This window comes from Tachyglossus aculeatus, unplaced genomic scaffold (genome assembly GCF_015852505.1).
Source record: "Tachyglossus aculeatus isolate mTacAcu1 unplaced genomic scaffold, mTacAcu1.pri scaffold_130_arrow_ctg1, whole genome shotgun sequence".
Taxonomy (NCBI): Eukaryota; Metazoa; Chordata; class Mammalia; order Monotremata; family Tachyglossidae; genus Tachyglossus; species Tachyglossus aculeatus.
This window is the reverse complement of record NW_024044859.1, coordinates 139,723-163,245: the sequence shown is the minus strand read 5'-3', so window position 1 is coordinate 163,245 and position 23,523 is coordinate 139,723. Positions and strand designations below refer to the sequence as shown.

General features: G+C 50.3%; 1 protein-coding gene across 1 annotated transcript; it reads right to left on the bottom strand.

The window, feature by feature from the left end:
- Positions 1–588: 588 nt before the first annotated feature.
- On the bottom strand, positions 589–4,793 carry LOC119922921 (olfactory receptor 1361-like). The gene is given in 4 exon segments (XM_038742546.1): positions 589–635; positions 1,723–1,774; positions 3,485–3,514; positions 3,756–4,793. Coding segments are annotated over 4 exon segments (1,167 nt in total).
- Positions 4,794–23,523: the final 18,730 nt, after the last annotated feature.

The window sequence follows — 23,523 nt, the reverse complement described above, 5'->3', positions numbered from 1 at the left end:
AGAGCTTGAATGAGCAGGGTAGCGGTTGGGATGGAGAGGAAAGGGAGGATCTTGGCAATGTTGTGGAGCTGAGACCGGCAGGTTTTGGTCACGGCTTGGATGTGAGGGGTAAATGAGAGAGCGGAGTCGAGGATGACACCAAGGTTGCGGGCTTGTGAGACGGGAAGGATGGTAGTGCCGTCAACAGAGATGGGAAAGTCAAGGAGAGGGCAAGGTTTGGGAGGGAAGACAAGGAGTTCAGTCTTCGACATGTTGAGCTTTAGGTGGCGGGCAGACATCCAAATGGAGATGTCCTGAAGGCAGCTTAAGGTAAGCTTAAGGTAAGCTTATTGTGGGCAGGGAATGTGTCTGTTATATTGTACTTTCCCAAGAGCTTAGTACAGTTCTTTGCAAATAGTAAGTGCTCAATAAATATGATTGACTGACTGACTGACTTCCTCAGTCCTTTTGCCCCTTCCCTCATCCTCCCCAAACTCACACTTTCTGGGGGCTTCTCCAGCTCCTCCTTTAGTACACTCACCTCTGTCCCATATCCCAAACTCTTCTTAGCCTAGGTTCTAATTCTTTACATGAACATAAGAATCTTTGCTATGAGCTGTTAATGATACAGCTGTTAATGAGCTGTAAGTCCGGGACTGCACGGAAAGACAAAGGGGCTGGAGGGGAGAGGCTGGGGTGCCACGGGAAGAAATAGATACTTCCTATGGAGGGTCACCAGGGGAGCAGCTTGGGAAACCATCTAGGGGGTGCAATCTGGCCTAGTGGATGAAGCAGCGTGGCCAAGTGGATAGAGTATGGAACTGGGAGTCAGAAGAAACTAGTTTTTAATACCGGCTCCACCACTTGTTTGTTGTGTGGCCTTGGTGCTCTCTCTCTCTCCCTCCCTCCCTCCCTCTCTCTGTCTCTGTCTGTCTGTCTGTCTATCTGTCTGTCTGTCTGTCTGTCTGTCTGTCTGTCTGTCTGTCTCTCTCTCTCTCTCTCTCTCTCTCTCTCTCTCTCTCTCTCACTCTCTCTCTCTCTCTCTCTCGCTCCATGAATCCCAGTAGTGGTACTCAAACCTCTTGGAGCAATTCCTGTGAGCTCCAATAAAACTGACTTTCTCCCTACCTTCCTCTCTCTCTTTCTTCCTCTCTCTCTCCTTCTGTTCTTCTCTATTCCCTCACCTTTTTGTCCTCACCTTCTCTCCCCCCTTTCTCTCTCTCTTTCATTCTCCCTCTCTCCCCCTCCTTCTCTCTCCACTTTTTTTAGTACATTACTCTACACACAGTGCGCACTTAATAAATACGATTGAATGAATGAATGAGTGAATGCATAATACAGTGCCTGGCACATAGTAAATATTTAACAAATACCAGAACCCGTTTCCATCTCTAGGCTAATAGTGTCAAGAAGTTAGAATGTGATGCTCCAAATTTTCCCAGAGGCAGAGAACATTGGGCAGAAAACCTGTGTCCTGGGGTCCAGGAAACATCAAAGAAAGGATTAGTTTCTGCAGAGTTGTCCAGGCGCTTTTATTGACATTCCACAAGAATGTGAATGGTAGAATGGTAGAATGGTAGAATGGTAAAATGGTAGAATGGTAGAATGGTAGAATGTGAATGGTAGAAGCAAAGAAGCTGGGGTGGAGGCAGCTGGGGGCTGCTGCTGTGGTGAGGTTCCATATTAGAGGTGGGTTATGGGGTTTCAATTAGAATGGCCTTTTTTCCATCTTGGAAGCAGCACCTGTGTCCAGAGAGGCCTGGAAGGTGTTCACTGCAGAAGATTGATCCCTAGCCTACTAAGAGATTAAAGAAGGGAGAGACACCATCAGCTCAATTGAAAGCCGAGCAGTGGTCAGCATAGACCATTAATTCCTCATCTGAAATAATGGGTCAGATTCTGAGATATTGGGATGGATGTTGAGGAATGGGGATAGATGGTGAGGGATTAGGATGGATGTTGAGGTATGGGGACAGATGCAGGGGGCTGGGGATGGATGCTGAGGTACAAGGATGGATGCAGGGAAATTGGGATGAATGCTGAGGAATGGGGCTGGATGCAGGGGAAGGGGGTGGATGCTGAGGTATGGGACAGATTTTGGACAATACACGCAGAAGAATGAGGTCGGTGGTTGGGATGGGGCATAATGGAGAGGGTGATAGATATCCATACCACGCCACACCATCCTGGTCTGGGAGACATTATCCTCAGCAGCTGCGGGCCCGGTAGTCAGAATAAGAGTTGCTTTAAATAATAATTGATAATTATGGTATTTGTTAAGTGGTTACTATGTACCATGCACTGTTCTAAGCGCTGGAGTAGATACAAGGTAATCAGGTTGACCCTAGTGGTGTTCGCAGTCTTAATCCCCATTTTACAGATGAGGTAACTGAGGTCCAGAGAAGTTAAGTGACTTGCCCAAAGTGACATAGCTCATAAGTGGCAGAGCCCAGATTAAAACCCTTGTCCTCTGACTCCTAAATCCATGTTCGTTCCACTAAGTCACGCTGCTTACTGGGCAGAAGGTGTTTAGCAACATCTTGGTGACAAGAACTGTGTCAATGGTCTTTACATAGCACTTATTACGTGTGAAGTACTGTGCTAGGTGCTGGGGCAAATTCGACGTAAATGAAATAGACAGGGTCCCAGCTCCTCATGGGGCTTCCAATCCAGGCCCAGAACAATGCCTCTAGACTGTAAGGTCGTTGAAAGCGGAGAATGTGCTTTGTTATTGTATTGCACTCTCCCAGGCATTTAGTACAGTCCTCTGCAGACAGTAAGTGCCCAATAAATATGATTGAATGAATAATAATAATAATGATGGCATTTATTAAGCACTTACTATGTGCAAAGCACAGTTCAAAGCGCTGGGGAGGTTACAAGGTGATCGGGTTGCCCCACGGGGGGCTCACAGTCTTAATCCCCATTTACAGATGAGGTAACTGAGGTCCAGAGAAGTTAAGTGACTTGCCCAAAGTCACATAACTGACAAGTGGCGGAAATGGGATTTGAACCCAGACTGAGCGCCCTCCTTCCTCTCCCCCTCTTTCCTCTCCCCCTCCTTCCTCTCCCTCTCCTCCCCCTCTCCATCCCCTCAGCCTTACCTCCTTCCCTTCCACACAGCACCTGTATATATGTATATATGTTTGTACGCACTTATTACTCTATTTATTTATTTATTTTACTTGTACATATTCTATTTATTTTATTTTGTTAATGTGTTTTGTTTTGTTCTCTGACTCCCCCTTCTAGAGTGTGAGCCGACTGTTGGGTAGGGACCGTCTCTATATGTTACCAACTTGTACTTCCCAAGCGCTTGGTACACTCCTCTGCATGCAGTAAGCGCTCAATAAATACGATGGAATGAATGAATGACTGAATGAATCAACCCATGACCTCTGACTCCAAAGCCCATGCTCTTTTCCACTGAGCCATGCTGCTTCTCTCCTCACCCAACTCCGCATTCGGGGCTACAATTCTTGTTTTGTGCCCACCGCTGTCTCACCATCCAGGACATTTCTTGGCCAGTGTTGACCTGCCAGATTGTAGGTGCAAGCGGTGAGAGGAGCGTGTTGTCAATAAAAATGTCAGAGACATCAGGTAGCTTCTCTGGTGGGCTCATGATCCGTGTTCCTGGTCTTCGAGTTGGGCTTCCCGAACAATGACCCGGCTACCAAGGGAAGGGAGTACAAGGTCCAGGGATGCAGAGTTGGGGGCACAAGGTTGGGGGTGCAAAGCAAGGGACACAGAGCTAGAGTTGCAGGATCTGAGAGCACAAGGTTGAGGGTGCAGGATGAGGTATGCAGGGTCGGGGGCACAGACTGGGGCTGAAGGATTGGTTTGGAGGCACAGAGCCCATGTAGCCCAGTCCGGGGACATAAAGCTGGGATCTCAGGATGCTGGGGACCAAGGCCAAGGATATAGGGTCTGAGGGCACAGAGCCAGGAGGGCAAGGCCTGGTGTAGGTCTCTGTTATGCAGGCTGTAGATAAAGGGGTTCAGGAGAGGGGTGATTTTTGTGTAAATGACTGTGACTGTGGTGACCCGCTCGGAGGAGAAGCTGGATGATGGCTGGAAGTAGACCCAAACAACGGTGCCATAGAAGAGCCATACTGCAGGTAGGTGGGAGCTTCAGGTAGCGAAGGCCTTGCGCCTCCCATGGGCCGAGGGCCCCCGCAGAACTGCGGTGATAATGTGGGCGTAGGAGGCCAGGACCATCAGAAGGGCACTGTTGACTATGGCGGCCCCTTCTGTGTACACCACAAGGAAGTTGATGTGGGGATCGGAGCAGGAGATCTTCAGCAGGGGGAAGACGTCACAGAAGTAGAGGGGAATTTCATGGGAGGCACAGAAGGTCATTTGGGTCATCAGGAGGGAGTGCAGCAGGGAGTGGAGGTGAGATACCAGCCAGCAGGCAACCACCAGCAGGGCACAATGCTGACGGCTCATGACCACCGAATAATGCGGCAGATTGCAGATGGCCAAGTAGAGATCATAGGCCATCACAGCCAGGAGGAAGTTCTCGGTGGCTCCAAAGGCAATGAAGAAATACATCTGGGCCAGGCAGCCACTGTAAGAAACATCCTGGGTTCTAGTGAAGAGCGTTCCCAGCAGGCTGGGCACAGTGATAGAGGAGAAGCCGATGTCTACCAGAGACAGGTTGGCGAGGAAGAAGTACATGGGGCAGTGGAGGCGGGAGTCTGTCCTGATGGCCAGGACGATGAGCAGGTTCTCCACCACAGTGACCAGGTACAGACCCAGGAATAGCACAAAGAGGGGCCGCTGTTGCCTAGCGTTGGCTATGCTTTGGAGCATGAATGCAGAGCCACTGGTCTAGTTTCTTGTCCCCATGGGGAAATGATAGAGGTGGAGGGCAAGGAGCACGAGAAACAGATCTGGAGAGTAAACAGCTAGAGGGGCAGGGGCACCAGAAACAACTAAAGGCTAAGGGGCACTGGAAATAACTAGAGGAAATAGGTACAGGAAACAATTGGAGATAAGGGACATGGGAAACAGCTGGGGGGAAGAGACACGGGAAACAGACTTTGCCCCTAGGACGAAGAAATCCTGATGGCGGGCTGGGGGCAAAGAGGGGAAGTGCACCACCCCCTCACCAACACACACACACACACACACACACACACACACACACACACACACACACTCATCCTTTAGGAACTTCCCATTCATTTAGCTATACAAACTTCCTGGAACCACCTGGTCATTTCATTGCACAGGTTGCTGGGTGAGTCAAGGGTTCTGGGTCACTGCGGGAGTCTCCGAAGTGGGGTGAGTGACTCAGGGGGTTTGTATGGACTGTGTTGAGCCACTGGAAGGAGAGTCATGGGTGGAAAGGGGACAGAGAGGGTAGTGGGGTGGTCCACCCCTAACTCTGAAGGCTGGTGTCCAGGAAGACAGCAGCACATGTTACCTCCCGGCATCTTGGAAGCCATGTCAGAGACAGCATCCTGAGCTGGCTAAGCCCTGGTCTGGGGGGATTCAGGTCATTCAAAGCCCCCCTTTACAAGGTCACCTCCTCCAGAAAAAGTTCTCGAATTGATTCCCACCTGCCTCATTCTGTCAACTTATCTTGGACTCTCTCTAAGGTCACCAATGACCTTCTTCTTGCCAAATCCCGAGACCTATATTCCTTCCTAATCTTCCTCGACTTTTCTGCTGCCTTCAACACTGTCCATCACCCACTATCCCAGAACCATCCAACCTTGGCTTCACTGATAAGGGTCTTTCCTAGTTCTCCTTCTATCTCTCTGGTAGCTCCTTCTCAGTCTCCTACACAGGCTTCTCCTCTGCCTCTCACTCTTTAACTGTGAGGGTACTTCAAGGATCAGTCCTGCATTCCCTTCTGTTCTCCAGCTACTCCCATTCCCTTGGAGAACTCATTCACTCTCACAGCTTCAATTCCAACCCTATGTGGATGATTACCAAATCTACATCTCCAGTCCTAATCTCTATCCTTCTAGGCATTCTCACATTCCCTCCTGTCTTCAGGATAACTCAAATTTAATGTATCCAAAACAAACCTCTTTACCTTCCAACTCCAACTGTAGACAGTACCACTATCCTCCCTGTCCCATAACTTTGGTATTATCCTTGACTTCCCTCTCTGATTTGCTATTACAACCCAATCCACACTCTCTGCTCTTTTAACACCATCCAATTCCCTGTACCTCAGTCTCATGTATGCCACCACCGATCATTGCCCATATCCTCCTCCTTCTGGCCTGGAACTCCCTCGCAGTTTATATCAGATAGTCCACCACTCTCCCCTCCTAAAATCATATCTCCTCCAGAAGGTCTTCCCTGACCAAGCCCTCATTCTCCTATATGTCCTCCCTTCTGTGTCACCTAGGCACTTGGATATCTACACCTTCAGCACTTTGATACTCACTCTAGTCCCACAGCATTTATGTACATATCGTTATATTTCACTATTTCCCCTATCTGTAATTTATTATACTGTCTGTCTCCTTCTATAGATGGAAAGTTCATTGTGGGCTAGGAACATGTCTACCAACTCCGTTGTAGTCTCCCAAGTCCTTAGTACACAGTACGCAGTAACTGTTCAATAAATAATATTGAATGATTGACTGATTGTTGATTGATTGGGAGTTTATGGAGCCCTCAGGTAGTAGTTGTGCTTCCTGGAGGGGAACCAGGGATTTGTAGGCCTCATGTCTCATCCCCTGCACCTTCTGCTCCCCATGACCCTCTTGATCAGATTTTCCCCGTCAGCCAGCACAGCGAGGCAGCACATGGGCACAGGCATCCAGCCTTCAAACTAGGACCTGGGACCAAGTGGATGGGAAGCTGCAAATGTTCTGCCCATTCATGGGGCAGCAATTCTTCCCTCCGAGCTGCCCCTGGAGCCCCTTGGAGAGTGGCCGGTCTAAGTGGATCCAGACACTGGGCAGTGCCATCTGTCCTCAGCCCCTTGGCTTTGCCAGCCCAAACATGCCCCCCGGGGATGAAGACTGAGCACCCAGGGTAACCACATGACATGGACAACGGCGAACTTGGCTCCCACCATAGCCCCTCTTCTGTCACATTCTCTGCTCCCCTCTGCTGAGACGATTTCCCCAGTATTCCCAAATATCCGTAGTATTTCCCGTTTTCCCCAATTTACACAGGTCTCCGTAGTCCTACAGTTTCGCAGGTGTTCCTAATCTTTACAGTCTTCCAAGATCTCCCATCTCTCCTCAGATCCCTCCAAGTCTTACCAATCTCCTCACTCACCCAAGCTGGGGTGAGCTAGAAACTCCCAGAATGAGTACTTTGATACTCCTTCCTTTAATACTTCCCTCCTCCCCTTCTTAATTTCCATCTTCAACCGCTCACTCTCCAGTTGTTCCATCCCCTCTGCCTTCAAACATGCCCACGTCTCCTCCATCCTAGAAAAGCCCTGTCTTGACCCCCCTCCCCTTCTAGTTATCACACTATCTCACTCCTACCCTTCTTTTCCAAACTCCTGGAATGAGTCGTCTACACTCGCTAACTCGAGCTCCTCAACGCCAACTCTCTCCTTGACCCCCTCCAATCTGGCTTCCATCCCCTACACTCCACCAAAACTACCCTCCCAATGGTCACCAATGACCTCCTTCTTGCCAAATCCAATGGCTCCTACTGTATCCTAATCCTCCTCGACATCTCAGCTGCCTTCGACACTGTGGATCACCCCCTTGTCCTCAACACACTATCCAACCTTGGCTTCAAAGACTCCGTCCTGTTCTGGTTCTCCTCCTATCTCTCTGGCCGTTCATTCTCAGTCTCCCTTGAGGGCTCCTCCTCCCTCACCCATACCCTTACTGTAGGGGTTCCTTAAGGGTCAATTCCTCAAGGGTCAGGTCCTCTTCTGTTCTCTATCTACACTCACTCTCTTGGTGAACTCATTCGCTCACTTTTAGACTGTGAGCCCACTGTTGGGTAGGAACTGTCTCTATATGTTGCCAACTTGTATTTCCCCAGCGCTTAGTACCGTGCTCTGCACACAGTAAGCGCTCAATAAATACGATTGATTAATTGATTGATTCGCTCCCACGGCTTCAACTATCATCTCTACGCTGATAATGCCCAAATCTACATCTCTGCCCCTGCTCTCTCTCCCTCCCTCCAGGCTCATATCTCCTCCTGTCTTCAGGACATCTCCATCTGGATGTGTGCCCGCCATCTAAAACTCAATATGTCCAAGACTGAGCTCGTTATCAGTCTTGGGGGCCACTGGCCTCCTTCTCTTTTTCACCTCCTCCCCATGGCCCTACCCTTGCCTCGTATAAGCATGGCCCAGCCCGGCATACTTTGCCAGGGGAGCACCCTTCTCTCCTGAAGGATGCCTGCAGGGAGGCAAAGAGTGGGGAAGGCTGACCACATACAGATCCACTACTCAGCAGCAAAAGTGCTCAGAGTATCAGAGAAAGGCCTGAGGTATAGGACATCTGTGCCATACTGATAATAATGATTATTATGGTACTTGTTAAATGCTTATTATGTGCCAAGCACTGTTCTAAGCACTGGGGTAGCTCTGAGGTAATCATGTTGGACATAGTTTGATAGCAGGTTCCCCCTGCCCTCGGACAGCAACCAGCTACAGACCTAGGAACAGCACATAAAGGAACCACTGCTGCCCATTGCCTGAGTGAGCTGGATTTGAGGGAAGGAAAAACAGGAAACTTGAGGCTGGAGAGATTAGGCTGTCTGCTTTACATTACAGGAGAATGAACAGTGTAATTAGGCTGTATATTTTTTATGTTGCTTGGACTTGGAGGGCGTTTGGGGGCTGCTGGGCCTGGAGCTTGGGAGGTGGGGTTGGGGCAGCGCCTAGGCCTGGGGTCAAGGGCACTGGGTGATTTACATTTGGTATGGGCCAGGTAAGATGCACTCTTCCTCTCATATCATCCTGATTGGCTCTTTATCCATCCACCCTGGAAACTGAGGGAACAAAATAAAATCTACTTTGCAGAGTGCTGTACCTGGTGCCTGCTGTGTGTAGAGCACTGTACAAGACACCTACTGTGAGCCCAGTGCTGTATTGGTGTCCCCTGAAGCCTATTGGTACAGGGTCCTCACTGGATGCAGTGGACTGTCCTTGTGCTTTCTGTGTGCAGAGCACTGTCCTGGATGCTTGCTGTGGGAGGTTTTTCATAAAAGTAATTTTATCACCATCAATGGTCTTTAGCTCTTTCTATGTGCAGAGAACTTTACTAAATGTTTGAAAGAGTACAATACAACGAAGTTAGTAGACACGTTCCCTGTCCACCAAGAGCTTACAGTCTGCCCTTAGCTAGATCCTGCCTGCTCCGTCCAGGCCCTCTCAGATGCTGGAGAGCCAAGAAGATCATAGGAGACTGGCAGTTTGGCTTCTCCCTGGACCTGTCAGGCTACCTGTCCTTTCAGACCGGATATGTCTGCTCCCTGATAATTGGGCACCTACAGGGATCTAGGGTGGCAGCGATGCCATCCAGAGGCAAGAGGAAATGATACTGCAGGGGCTCTGGGAAATGGCACAATGAGGTCCTAGGAAGAGGGCACGCCAGAAGTTGGGGAGATGGCATCCTGGAGGACTCAGGAAGATGGCATCCTGGAGGACTCAGGAAGATGGCATGCCAGAGGCTCAGAGGCTCTGGGCACCCTGGAGGCCCAGAAGGATGGTATTCCAGGGGCTCGGGAAGATGGCATCCTGGGGGCTTGGGGAGATGGCATGACTGGGACACTGGGAGATGGCCCTTATGTCATTGTTCATTCATCACTCCTGCTTTACCTATCCTACTGTTTATTTCCCAGGGGATTGCCCCGACTTAGATCGGGAACCCCTATGGACCAAAAGCTAGACCTCATTGTTCATCTTGGAGCCTTTTCCCAGTGCCCAGGGCTTGGCCCACAGAAAGGTTCAATAAATGAAATAAGTAAGAAATAACAATAGTCAATGCCTGACTAATGCCTGACTAATGCCTGACTAATCAGAGACATTCCAAGGCAATAGGAGGAGGGGCAAGGAGGAAACGGAGCAAAATAGGGTTAGGTCAAACGCTTGCACTGCTTACCTGGTCCACAGACAAGGGCCACACAATTTACCAATTAATGTTGTGGCGGCGGCAGTGGTGGTGGTGGTAATAGTGACTTTCCTTGAGCCGGAACTAAGTGTCATGCCATTCCCTTCATATCTATTCCAGCCTCCTCTCCATTCACCTTTGACAATTCTCAGGGAATGTTCATTGCTCACTGTAATCTGTGGTGGGGTCTTGGGATTCACCTTCTTTCACCGGGAAATGACTTCCTCCAAGAGCAAAAAAGACCTGAAATCCTTGCAATATTCCTCAGGGGATAGGCTCCCTGCCCTGGTGGGTAACAGTCACATATGGACACGGTCAGCTCAACTGAAGGCCGAGCAGTGGTCAGCATAGACCATGAATTCCTCATCTTTACATTAGTCTGAAATGTTGAATTTCTGAAACTGGCGTATATGCATGCAGCCACCCACATGCACACCCTTGTGATTGTGCAGTATTTCTCAGTCAGCAATGGATGTAGCAGTTTTCAGTGGGTACTGAGGGAGAGTGGGTCTTCTTGTGGGCTCTTGCAATTCACCCACTAATTTGGGGAGTGCATCTGCTTCCATAGCTTTCAATAACATCTCCACCTTAATGACTCCCAAATCTACCGCACTAATAATAATGATAATAATAATAATAATAATAATGATAATAATAATAACAATAATAATGGTACTTGTTAACGACTTACTATGTGCCAAGCACTGTTCTAAGCACTGGAGTAGATACAAGTTAATCAGGTAGGATACAGTCCTTTTCCCACAAGGGGCTCACACTCTTAATCCCCATTTTACAAGTGAGGTAACTGAGGCACAGAGAAAAGAAGTGACTTGCCCAAGGTGGGGAAGGTATTAGAACCCATGTCCTCGCAGGCCCAAGGTCTATCCACTAAGCCACGCTGCTTTTCAAGCATGGCTTCTCTAGCTCTAACGTCTCATCTAACTTGCAATCCCACATCTCAGGCCTCCAGGTCATCTCCCCATGGGTGTCTGGCCAGTACCTCCACCTTAATATGCTGAAAACAGAATGACTCATTTTATCTCCTAAATTTCCTAATCTCTCCTAATAACTCATCTTCCTTACTTTCCAATCTCAGACATTTAAACCCACGATGTTCTCTAACCCAGAATCCATAACCTTGGAACTCTCCTGGATTTCTTGCTGTCTTCCAACTCTCACATTCAGTCTATAGCTCAAACCTTCCAGTCTTCCTCCCAGATTCGTCTCTTCCTCTCCACCCAAACGGTTGCCCTCCTGGTGGAACCTCTGGTTATATCACCCCTAGAGTATTGCATCAACCGCCTTGCTGATTTTCCAGCCTCCAGTCTCTCCCCTCTCCAAGGTATACCTCAGGCTGCTGCAAAGATGTTCTTCCTAAGATTCCCTTGTCATATCCCCCTTCTCATCAAACAATCCACTGGCTCCCTGAGCCCTTCTGCATCAAACAATTCAGTTTCAAAGCTCTCCACCAATCCACCCCATTATATATAACTTCCCTCATCAACCTATACTCCTCAGCCCATTCTCTTTATTTTCCTAAGCTAACTTTCTAACTGTTCCTCACACTTGATTCCCCTGCCCCCATCCTCGTGCTTACGCTTGTTTTCCCTACCCAACCCCAAATCCAACAGACCACAGTTTTCCCCATATTCAAAGTCCTCTTCTTCCAACAAGGCTTCCCCAATTAATTCCTGGCATCCCAAGTCATATAAATTCATCAGACATCTCTAACATTTATATACTTACTTATGCCCTTCCTCAGGCATTCAATCATTTATTTTGATTACTCCATAAATGCTTATATGCCTGCTTACCCAAAGAGAACGTAAGCTCCATGTGGGCAAGGTGCATGTCGCTTTGTTTTGAACTCCCCAAGCTTTTAGTAAGATTTATTGCACAGTGGCACTTACTAAACACTATTATTGCTATTACCTCTCCATCAGTTGATGTTCGACCCATTTCCCTGAGCCCCTCCACATGGCTTAGTGCCACCTGTGTCTGTCTGATAGCACCAAGAGACTGCTTGGGCCTGGCTGAGGAGTGGTTTCTGTATTTGTCTGAGTCCCCTCCTTCCTCTCCCCCTCCTCCCTCTCCCCATCCCCACGCCTTACCTCCTTCCCGTCTCCACAGAACCTGAATATGAGTATATATGTCTGTACATATTTATTACTCTGTTTATTTGTTTTACTTGTGCATATTTATTCAACTTATTTTATTTTGTTAATATGTTTTGTTTTGTTGTATGTCTTCCCCTTCTAGACTGTGAGACCGCTGTTGGGTAGGGACCGTCTCTATATGTTGCCAACTTGTACTTCCCAAGTGCTTAGTACAGTGCTCTGCACACAGTAAGCGCTCAATAAATACTATTGAATGAATGAATGAATGAATTTGTGGATTTGATGCTGGTAGGGTTGAAGAAGATTCCAGAAGCTGAGGGAAGGCTATAGGCAGTGGTTGGGGGACTTCCCTTTGGGGGATGGGGTGGCCCAACAACACTAATTGATCTGCTAGGGCCGCAGTAAGCATGTGGAGGGAAGGGCCGGATTAGTGGAGGGCCCTGTTGGTTCAGTACAGGTTTCCAGGGCAGAGAGTCTTTTGCCTTTATCTTTTCCATCAGCGTTGGCTTCTTCCTCTGGGCTGGTGTCTGCGGCCACGTTGCCTCTGAATAGAATGCCTGGGGTTGGTGTGCATCTTCCTTGCATCATCAACTTTGAAAGACCCACCATGAGGTCAGCATTTGGATGGATGGGAAAGGAGTCTCAACAATTAAACTTTGAAAAGTGTCAGGTGAAGGTAGCTGAATGTGTGGAATTAGAAAGCCCATTTGGCCTTCTTTTTCCCAGAGCCAGGGAGGGAACAAGGCGAGGGAATGATCCAGACAAGAGAGGGAGCATGGGCAGGGGAGCGTGGGGCTGGGAGGGACCTTGGGCAGGGAAAAAGGAAGGCCAAAGACAGAGCATGACTAGGGAGGGAGCAAGGTTAGGGAAGGAGCATGTGCAGGGAGAAAGCCTGGGCAGTTTGAGAGCATGGGCAGGAATATGGGGAGTAGCGATGGGGAAAATGGCCAGAGTGGAAGCACGGCCGGTGTCAAGCCTTGGCCTCTGACACTTCCCTACTATGGTCTTGGATCCTTCCATCTTCCTGACCAATGTGACAGGGGCTTCTTATGAGGGTTGGTGGCTGGTCAATTGGACAGTACAAATCAGACCCCAGGCCTGTGGCAATCCAGCATGATGAGGAAACCATATTCTCACTGTAGCGTGACCACCTGGAAAGAGCACAAGCCTGGGAATCAGAAGGCCTGAGTTCTAACCCTGCCTCTGCCACTTCTCTGCTGGGTGATCTTGGGGAAATCACATAACTTATCTCTGCCTCAGTTTCTTCAACTGTGAAATTTGGTTTAAATCCTACTCCTTACTATGTAGATTCCTTCCTACCTAGTCCAATCAGATTATATTGTATCTGCAGCAGTGCTTAATTCAGTGCTTGGCATGTAGTAAGTGCTTAATAAATTCCATAGTTATTAGAAATTATTAGAGGGAACAACCTGATGAAAGCAGAATCCCTGCTGCTCTTGCAATGACTGTTTGCTAGTCTCTGCTTCTAGGTCAACCACATTGATTAGTTATTTCGGTATTGAATGCTTACTGAGGTGACTACGGAGTCTGAACCAGTAATCAATCAATCAATCGTATTTATTGAGCGCTTACTGTGTGCAGAGCACTGTACTAAGCGCTTGGGAAGGACAAGTTGGCAACATATATAGACAGTCCCTACCCAACAGTGAGCTCACAGTCTGAAAGTAACCAAGGCTGTTACAACGTGTGAATGACTAACTAAGGTGGTTATGGTATCTGAACCACTAACCGCAGTGCCTAAGGTGTCTTGACACAATAGCCACAGTACGAGGATTTTCTCCTTGTCATTCACCCAGTGTTGGTGACCTCTGAGAGGTTGCTTTCCTTAATAACCAGCCTGATCGCTGCAGAGCCTATATCCTTGATGTCCATCCTGGGTTAATGATCAGTGCAAGTGCACTCTACTCGACGTCCACCCTGGTCTAGTGATCACTGCAGAGACTCTATCCTCAGTGTCCTCCCTGTGTTGGTTATTACTTCAAGGCCACTCTCCTGGATGTCTGGTCAGACTGCCCCCCCTACCCCGCAAAGTCTTAGAGCGACTGGGTGAGTGCAAGGGCTGACTGGTGGAAACTGAGCTTGGGTCGGCTCTGGTCACAGACTTGTCCAGTGAGCCGGGTGAGGGCAGATTTGCAAATGGCACTAAACCGGGCAGACAGAGCATAGTTTCTTGTGGGCAGGATTTTGCCAGTAGCTTGCTTTCCTCAAGAGTGGTCTATCTGGACTGGAAAATGGTCCTACCAAACAAAATTGGAATCTAACAGAGGAAATTTAGAGATTGTGTACCAAAGAAACCCAGGGAATAAATTTCAAGCCCACAAGCCTGGTGAGGTGGTGAAACACAGGCTCAGTACTAAACGAACTAGGGTTCAACTTAATGACAAGCTGAATTGTCATTATTGTCAATTGTCAATTGACTGAATTGTCAATTCTAGACTGTGAGCCCACTGTTGTGTAGGGACTTCTCTATATGTTGCTAGCTTGTACTTCCCAAGCGCTTAGTACAGTGCTGTGCACACAGTAAGTGCTCAATAAATACGATTGATTGATTGATTGAATGAATTTTCTGGGTTGGTATACCCAAAAGAGCCTGGCACTATGGCAGGCTGGCGTGAAGGAGTTTTAACATGATGTACCTAGGCTATTCTGGAAGGGGCTGCAGGAGAGCGTGGTATGGTCTCCATTAACATGTGTCCCATACACAGCAAGAACCTATTAGAGCATTCTATACACATTTGGTGGCCAGTACAATAATCTGCACAGAGTAGACTCACAGGACTCTGCATGCAGTAGACAGCTAGAAAATCCCTCCACATCTTGTAAACATCCAATGTAGTGCTCTCCACACGATAGACACCAAGAATGGCTCTCTGCACCCAGAATCTCCCAAATAAAAGTTATCAGTGATACTGTGTTGTCTGGTGGCTTCTCTAACCAGGGAGCGAGTGAAGGAAACAAACTTCTAGATACTGGCAGCTGACCTCATGGAGGTCAGCCTCCTCAGGGCGCCCTGGACTTCGTGGTTCCTCAGGTTGTGGATGAGCAGGTTGAGCATGGGCGTGACCAGGGTGTGGACGATGGCCACCTGGCACTCCCGGCCCTCAGAGGCACTCACTGCCGAGCACAGGTACATGTGCCTGCCTGGGCCGTAAAACAGTGTCACCAACAGCATATGACAGCCGCAGGTTGACATGGCCTTGCGTAGCCCCGCGACCGAGCACAGGCGTAGGAAGCGGCCCCAATGCGGGCGCAGGACCTCATTGGCAACTACGCAGCCCTCCCATGCTATTTGGCTGTTCACTCCTCTCCCCAGGTATCTCTGCTCCCTGACCCCCTTAACAGGTCCTACTCCAGAACATAATAGTTTGTATCTGCTCTCTGTGACATCATTATCTGCCAATTTTATTATTGCCATAGCATGTTAACTATCCCTTTTGATGCCATCGCCTATTTATATCATTGCTACTGTTTTATCGCTTCTGCATCTCAATTGTTAACCTCCCGCTGTACTGTTACTCGCCCTGCTGACCTCACCGTGAACTTTCAATTACCTTGCTCCCAACTGCCATTCCCATTCCTCACCTTCCCCTTCCCCCTCCCACCCAGCTTTTTCCCTCCCTCTCCCCCACCAAGAGCACTCGCCTTCACCCCCTACCAAGGATCCCTCTATACCAGCGCCAATCCTCCACTCCTCCCTCCCAGCCCCCTCCCTCCCTTCCTCCCCGCCCCCAACCCATCCCAGTTCTCCTTTCCCATCGCCACTCCTCTTCCCACTCTCCCCGCCTAGGCTCCCGACAACTCACCCCAATCGAAACCCTCCCCACCCCTCGCACCCTTCCCCCTCCCTCCCCTCCCTCGACAGCTTCTGCCAAGTGTGGTCTCTAGAACCCCCCGCTCAGTTATAAGTAAGATCCCTTTCATCCTGGACCTATTCCTTTCCAGCTCTTTACTCCTCCTCGCCCTAACTGAAACATGGTTGTCTCCGGACGACACGGTCTCTTCTGCTGCTCTCTCCCATGGAGGCCTCTTCTTCTCCCACTCCCCCAGACTCACCGGAAAAGGAGGAGGTGTCGGTTTCCTTCTCGCCCCCCAATGTCGCTTTCGCACTATCCCTCCTCCCCCTTCCCTTTCCTTCCCTTCCTTTGAAGCCCACATTATTCGCTTCTACCACCCCCTCCAGATTCTTGTAGCCGTCATCTACCGCCCCCTCAGCCCCACCTCCAACTTCTTTAACGATTTTGACCCCTTCCTCACTTACCTTCTCTCCTTTTCCATGCCCACTCTGATCCTCGGAGACTTCAACATCAACATGGATATCCCTGGTGACTCCTCTGCAGCCCGCCTTCTATCTCTCCTTGACGCTGCCAACCTGTTGCTCCACCCAACTCGCACACTCACCAACTTGGTCATACCCTCGACCTCATCATCTCCTACCGCTGCACTGTGTCCACCCTCACCAACTCAGAAATCCCTCTCTCTGATCATAATCTTCTCGCCTGCCTCCTCACTCACACTCCTTTCTCCTGTAAATCCATATTACTCCCTCACAGGGATCTCCACTCTCTTGGCCCCATCCATCTTTCGGAGTGCCTCACACCCCACCTCGCCTCCCTCTCCTCTCTACCCAATCTTGATGATCAGATTACTGCTCTCAGCTCTACCCTTTCTACTCAGCTATACTCACTCGTTCCCCTTTCCTTTCACCGCTCTCGTACCACTAACCCACAGCCCTGGATCACTGCCACTGTCTGCCTCCTTTACTCTTATGCTCGAGCTGCCGAACGCTGCTGGCGAAAGTCTAGACACCATGTCAACCTCGTTCACTTCAGGTTTACCCTTTCCTGCCTTAGCCGAGCCCTCTCCTCTGCCAGACAGAACTATTTCTCCTCCCTTATTGACACCCATGCCCATCATCCCCGTCAGCTCTTCCGTACATTCAACTCCCTTCTCAGGCTCCCGGTTCCTCCCCCTCCTCCTTCCCTCACCCCCAAAGATCTGGCCTCCTACTTCATTAATAAAATTATATCCATCAGGTCTGACCTCCGCAAAGTCACTCACCCCCTTCCCCAACCCCCCAGCTCTCAACACTCTCTGCTACTCTCCCATCCTTCCCAGCAGTATCCTCAGAGGAGCTCTCCACCCTCCTCTCAAGTGCTACTCCGGCCACCTGTGCTTCTGACCCCATTCCCTCTCATCTCATGAAGTCTCTCGTTGCGTCCCTTCTCCCCTCCTTAACTTGCATCTTCAACCGCTCACTCTCCAATGGTTCCTTCCCCTCTGCCTTCAAAGATGCCCATGTCTCTCCCATCATAAAAAACCCTCTCTTGACCTCACCTCACCTTCTAGTTATCGCCCCAACTCCCTCCCACAATTTCTTTCCAAACTCCTTGAACGAGTCATCTACACGCACTGCCTCGAATTCCTAAACACCAACTCTCTCCTCGACCCCCTCCAATCTGGCTTCCGTCCCCTACTTTCCACGGAAACTGTCCTCTCAAAGGTCACCAATGACCTCCTGCTTGCCAAATCCAACGGCTTATACTCTATCCTAATCCTCCTCGACCTCTTAACTGTCTTCGACACTGTGGACCACCCCCTTCTCCTCAACACGCTATGCAACCTTGTCTTCACTGACTCCGTCCTCTCCTGTTTCTCCTCTTATCTCTCCGGTCGTTCATTCCCAGTCTCTTTTGCAGGCTCCTCCTCCCCATCCCATCCCCTTACTGTGGGGGTTCCTCAAGGTTCAGTTCTTTGTCCCCTTCTGTTCACGATCTACACTCACTCCCTTGGTGACCTTATTCACTCCCACGGCTTCAACTATCATCTCTACGCTGATGACACGCAATCTACATCTCTGTCCCTGCTTTCTCCCCCTCCCTCCAGGCTCACATCTCCTCCTGCCTTCAGGACATCTCCATCTGGATGTCTGCCCGCCACCTATAACTCAACATGTCCAAGACTGTACTCCTTGTCTTCCCTCCCAAACCCTGCCCTCTCCCTGACTTTCCCATCACTGTTGATGGCACTACCATCCTTCCCGTCTCACAGGCCCATAACCTTGGTGTCATCCTCAACTCCGCTCTCTCGGTCACCCCTCATATCCAAGCCGTCACCAAAACCTGCCGGTCTCATCTCCGCAACATTGCCAAGATCACCCCTTTCCTCTCAATCCAAACCCCTACCCTGCTCGTTCAAGCTCTCATCCATATCCCGTCTGGACTACTGTATCAGCCTCCTGTCTGATCTCCCATCCTCGTGTCTATCCCCACTTCAATCCATACTTCATGCCGCTGCCCGGATTGTCTTTGTCCAGAAACGCTCTGGGCATGTTACCTCCCTCCTCAAAAATCTCCAGTGGCTACCAATCAATCTGCGCATCAGGCAGAAACTCCTCACCCTCGGCTTCAAGGCTCTTCATCAACTCGCTCCCTCCTACTTCACCTCCCTTCTCTCCTTCTACAGCCCAGCCCGCACCCTCCGCTCCTCTGCCACTAATCTCCGCACCGTGCCTCGTTCTCGCCTGTCCCGCCGTCGACCCCCGACCCACGTCATCCCCCGGGCCTGGAATGCCCTCCCTCTGCCCATCCGCCAAGCTAGCTCTCTTCCTCCCTTCAAGGCCCTACTGAGAGCTCACCTCCTCCAGGAGGCCTTCCCAGACTGAGCTCCCTCCTTCCTCTCCCTCTCGTCCCCCTCTTCATCCACCCCATCTTACCTCCTTCCCTTCCCCACAGCACCTGTATATATGTATATATGTTTGTACATAGTTATTACTCTATTTATTTATTTGTTTTACTTGTACATATCTATTATATTTATTTTATTCTGTTAATATGTTTGGTTTTGTTCTCTGTCTCTCCCTTCTAGACTGTGAGCCCACTGTTGGGTAGGGACCGTCTCTATATGTTGCCACCTTGTACTTTCCAAGCGCTTAGTATAGTGCTCTGCACACAGTAAGCGCTCAATAAATACGATTGATTGATTGATTGATTGATTGACGCCAGGATGAAAAAGACAGGCTCCAGGATGATGTTCCTGCCTTCGGTGAAGAAGAGCATGTCATTGAGGCAGGGGCGGCTGCAAGAGAGCTGGGGCATGGGTGTGATGTCGCAGAAGAATTGAACGATGTGGCGGGAGTAGAAGGCTAAACGTGCCATGAGCACAGTGTTGAGCAAGGCGCTCTAGAACACTACGAGTCCCGATCCCACGATGATGCACAGGCAGAGGCCGCGGCTCACCAGGGTGACATAGTGCAGTGGGTCGCAGGCAACCACGTAGCGGTCGTAGGCCATGGCGGCCAGCAGGTAGCCCTCCATGGGGCCGACGAGCAGGACGATGAAGAGCTGGGCCAGAAAATTGGTGAAGGGGATGGCCTTGCTGGTGCAGAGGAGGTGGGCCAAAATCTGCCAGACGGTGACGGAGGCAAAGGTCATGCCCACAAAGGACAACCGGACGAGCAGGAAGTACATGGGAGTCTGCTGCTTGGGGTCAATCAGGAAGACCGTAATGACCAGGGTGTTGCTAGTGACCGTGAGCAGGTACATGGCCAGGATCAGCCTGAAGATGGCCAGCTGCCAATCCGAGCGCTCGGACAGACCCAGCAGGATGAACCCAATGACCGGGTTCTGGTTCCCAGGGACCATGGGGCTCAGTCCCGGTCACCTGCAGGAGTGGGAGGGGAGGGATGGAGTCTGGGAATAAGGGGGGAGAAGGTATGAGGGGGGAGGGAAAGGTACAGAAAGAGGAGAGGGGAGAGAAGGATAGAGAAATGATAAGGGAGGGTTGAAAAGGATTGAGAAAACGTAGGGGAGGGAAGAGAAGAAAAAGCATAGGGGAGAGGGGAGAGAAGAGCAGAGAAGGAATAGGGGAAAAAATCCCGAAGAAATGAGGGAAGGGAGAGAAGGGCAGAGAAAGGGTAGGGGAGAGAAGGGCAGAGAAAGGATAGGGGAGAAAGGACAGAGAATGTTGGTGGGGGGAGAGAAGAGCAGAGATGGGGAAAGGGAAGGAAAGGCAGAGAACGAGAGTATGGAGGATGGAGAGGGAAGGGGAAAGAAGGGCAGAGGAGAGGAAAGGGGCAGAAGGGTGGAGAGAGTAAGAGAAAGGCATAGACAGAGGAAAGCAGAGGTGAGGATAAGTGAGTGTCCCGGACACCATCTAGGACACTGGCCCGCCAGCCATGAGCACCCAATAGCCCTCATATCCCCTGCTGTTTTGGGTGATATTGCCTCAGTTTCTCCTTTTGACTTCCCTTGGCAGACTTGCCTAGCAACCTGATTGATTGGAGAGACATTCCCATTGATTGCCCTTTGCCCGAATAACTACCTGGACAGCTTCCAGGCAGGACAGATCCCATTCCCCCATTTCTGGACTGCATTAGCACCAGAGTGGAGAAGGGGGAAGCTCGCCTGGGACTCCCATTCCAACGGAAAATGGAAGAGAGCGCTGCTCACCATTATCACCATCAATCGTATTTATTGAGCGCTTACTATGTGCAGAGCACTGTACTAAGCGCTCACCACCCGTGGGTAACATGCCCAGGCTCACAGACTAACCCCACCTACAATCTGGCCTGGATACGGGGCCCTTTCCAGCCCAGTAGTATAGGCCTGGGGCTTATGGACAGCCAAGGACAGGGAATTAGGTCTGGGTTCTCTGAGGTCGTGGTCCAGTTGTGGCCCCTGGTGCTGACCCTAGCCCTGGAACTACCCACTTTCCAGGCCTGGGCTGAGCTACGTCTCAACCGATACTGCCCACCCCTTCCCTGTTGGACCTTCTTGTTTGGGGTGAATCTGAAACAGCCCTGGCTCTGAACCACAGTCCAATGTGGGCAGAACAAGACTGAACCTGCTAGGGGCTGAAGTGAGTGTGTCATACCCGCCCACACTGGGGGTATTTCTTTTGACCAGAGCCCCTAGTCCCCAGACCCGTCTCACCTCCCCGCCCCCTCCACACACTCTCTCTCACAGCATGTTGCATGAGTACAACTCCTAGACTACTGCCCTGCCCGCTCCAGATCCACATTTATCCACCTGCACTGGGCCCTGCAGGCTGGAGTTCTCCCTCTGCATAGCACTCCCAGTGCCCTCTCCCCAAGACATGGCCCTTCCCTCTAACCTTAATCACTTCACCCCCCCTGGGTGCGTCCTGTCTGAACCCGACCCTGAGGAGTGAAGACCCTCTCTCCCGGGCCCTACTGCATCCGCCCACAGTGTTAGCTAGAAAATGGGCAAGGGCCATGGCAAGCTCCACACAGAGAAATCCACTGGGGGTCTGGGGGTCTGGGGTTCTGGGGGTCTGGGTTCTGGGGGTCACAGAGGATTTTGGCTCGAGTTCTGAGAGTTTGGGTTTCCTTATGGGTGGCACCAGGGTAACCGAGCCTTATCTTGGCCAGGCTGTCCATACTCCTATCCTCTGTCCCTCTAAGCCTATGCCAATCCTCCTGCTGCCCACTCCACTCCCCTCTCTGAGAGAGGATGCTCCTGCATTATTCCTTGGCTGCCCTGGAGAATAGATTCACAGCACTATGTCACCTGCCACCCACAGCTAGGTGCCTAATCTTCCAGATGGCTCTGGTTGCCCAGGAGGTGGGTTACAGTTGATCAACCTCCCTGCTAGTGGCCATTACTTGTCACACAGGACCGCAGGCCAGGGTAGACATGCAGATGTGTTCATGAACTGGGTGTTTATGAGTTGTATGTTCTAGAGTGGCGTGGAAGGGGGAATTGCCAGTACCTGGAAAAAAGGAAAATTGCTAAGCCCAGCCTTCTGTTTTCTTTCCCCAAACTACCCCCCATCAGGGATCTCCTAATAATAATTATGGCATTTATTAAGCGCGTACTATGCGAGAATCACTGTTCTAAGTGCTCTTCTCCTCCTCCCACCAACAGGGACTGTTCATTTCAATTCACAGACGAATGTGAGACCCAGAGAGGTCTGTTGACTTGTCCGAGGTCACACAGCAGACCAGTGCACGGCTGGGACTAGAAAAGAGGTCCGTCCCCAAACTCTGAGAACTCAGAGAAGCCAGAATTGGGACCCAGCTGAGCATACTGGCCCTGGCCCTGGCCCTCCCTTCCCCTTTGCTCCCCTGTCTCAGGCTCTGTCCTTACCCAGAGGGACCCCCAGACTCACTCAGGCTCTCCAACACTGGCACCTCCCACTCAGAAGCGAGGTGATCTCCCCATGGTCCCCAGGCAGCATGGAAAGGGCCGGTGACTCAGCCCCTTATCACTAAGCCCTCAGAGGGGTGAAAGAAGGGGTAAATACCATGTATGGGCATCGCACCACCTGATGCAACCAGTAGCCCAGTTGGTCCCAAGAGGTTCCAGGACTAATTAACCTCCAGGGTAAGATCGTTGCACCAAGTTCAGTAAAGGGGCCAAGCCGTACCAGCCCAACTAGGCCAGTCCCCGAGAAGCCTGAGAGGTGACTCCAGGGAGGTAGGGTCCTAGAGATCCCTGGTGACCATGACCTGGAGGAGTCTGACCAGCCAACGGGCAATGCTGCCACAGGAAAGACTGCTCATCGTAAATTCTTTTGTCGCAGTGGTGGTGTGTTCATGAGCGGCATGGAAGGGAGAATTGACAGCACCTGGAAAAAAGGAAAACTGATAGACTCAGCCTTCTGGGTTTTTTTTTTTCTCCAAACTGCCCCCAATCATTTAGGTCTTGTCCTCTTCTCATCAGCGGGAACTGTTCTCTTCATTTCACAGAGGGGACTGAGACCCTACCCCAAGTGCAATTTGCTGATGAGACTGAGGGAGACAGCAGAAATCCCAAATTCCCTGAGGGCAGGGATAATAATAATAATAATATTAGCATTTGTTCATTCATTCATTCAATCGTATTTATTGAGCGCTTACTGTGAGAGCACTGTACTAAGCGTTTGGGAAGTACAAGTTGGCAACATATAGAGACGGTCCCTACCCAAAAACTGGCTCACAGTCTAGAGAGGGGAGACAGACAACAAAACAAAACATGTGGACAGGTGTCAAGTCATCAGAATAAATACAAGTAAAGCTACATGCACATCATTAACAAAATAAATAGAATAGTAAATATGTACAAGTAAAATCATTAGAGTAATAAATCTGTCCAAACATATATACAGGTGCTGTGGGGAGGGGAAAGAAGTAGGGCGGGGGGATGGGGACGGGGAGAGGAAAGAGGGGGCTCAGTCTGGGAAGGCCTCCTAGAGGAGGTGAGCTCTCAGTAGAGCTTTGAAGGGAGGAAGAGAGCTAGCTTGGCAGATGTGCAGACGTAGGGCATTCCAGGCCAGGGGGAGGACGTGGGCCGGGGGTCAACAGCAGGACAGGCAAGAACGAGGCACAGTGAGGAGGTTAGCGGC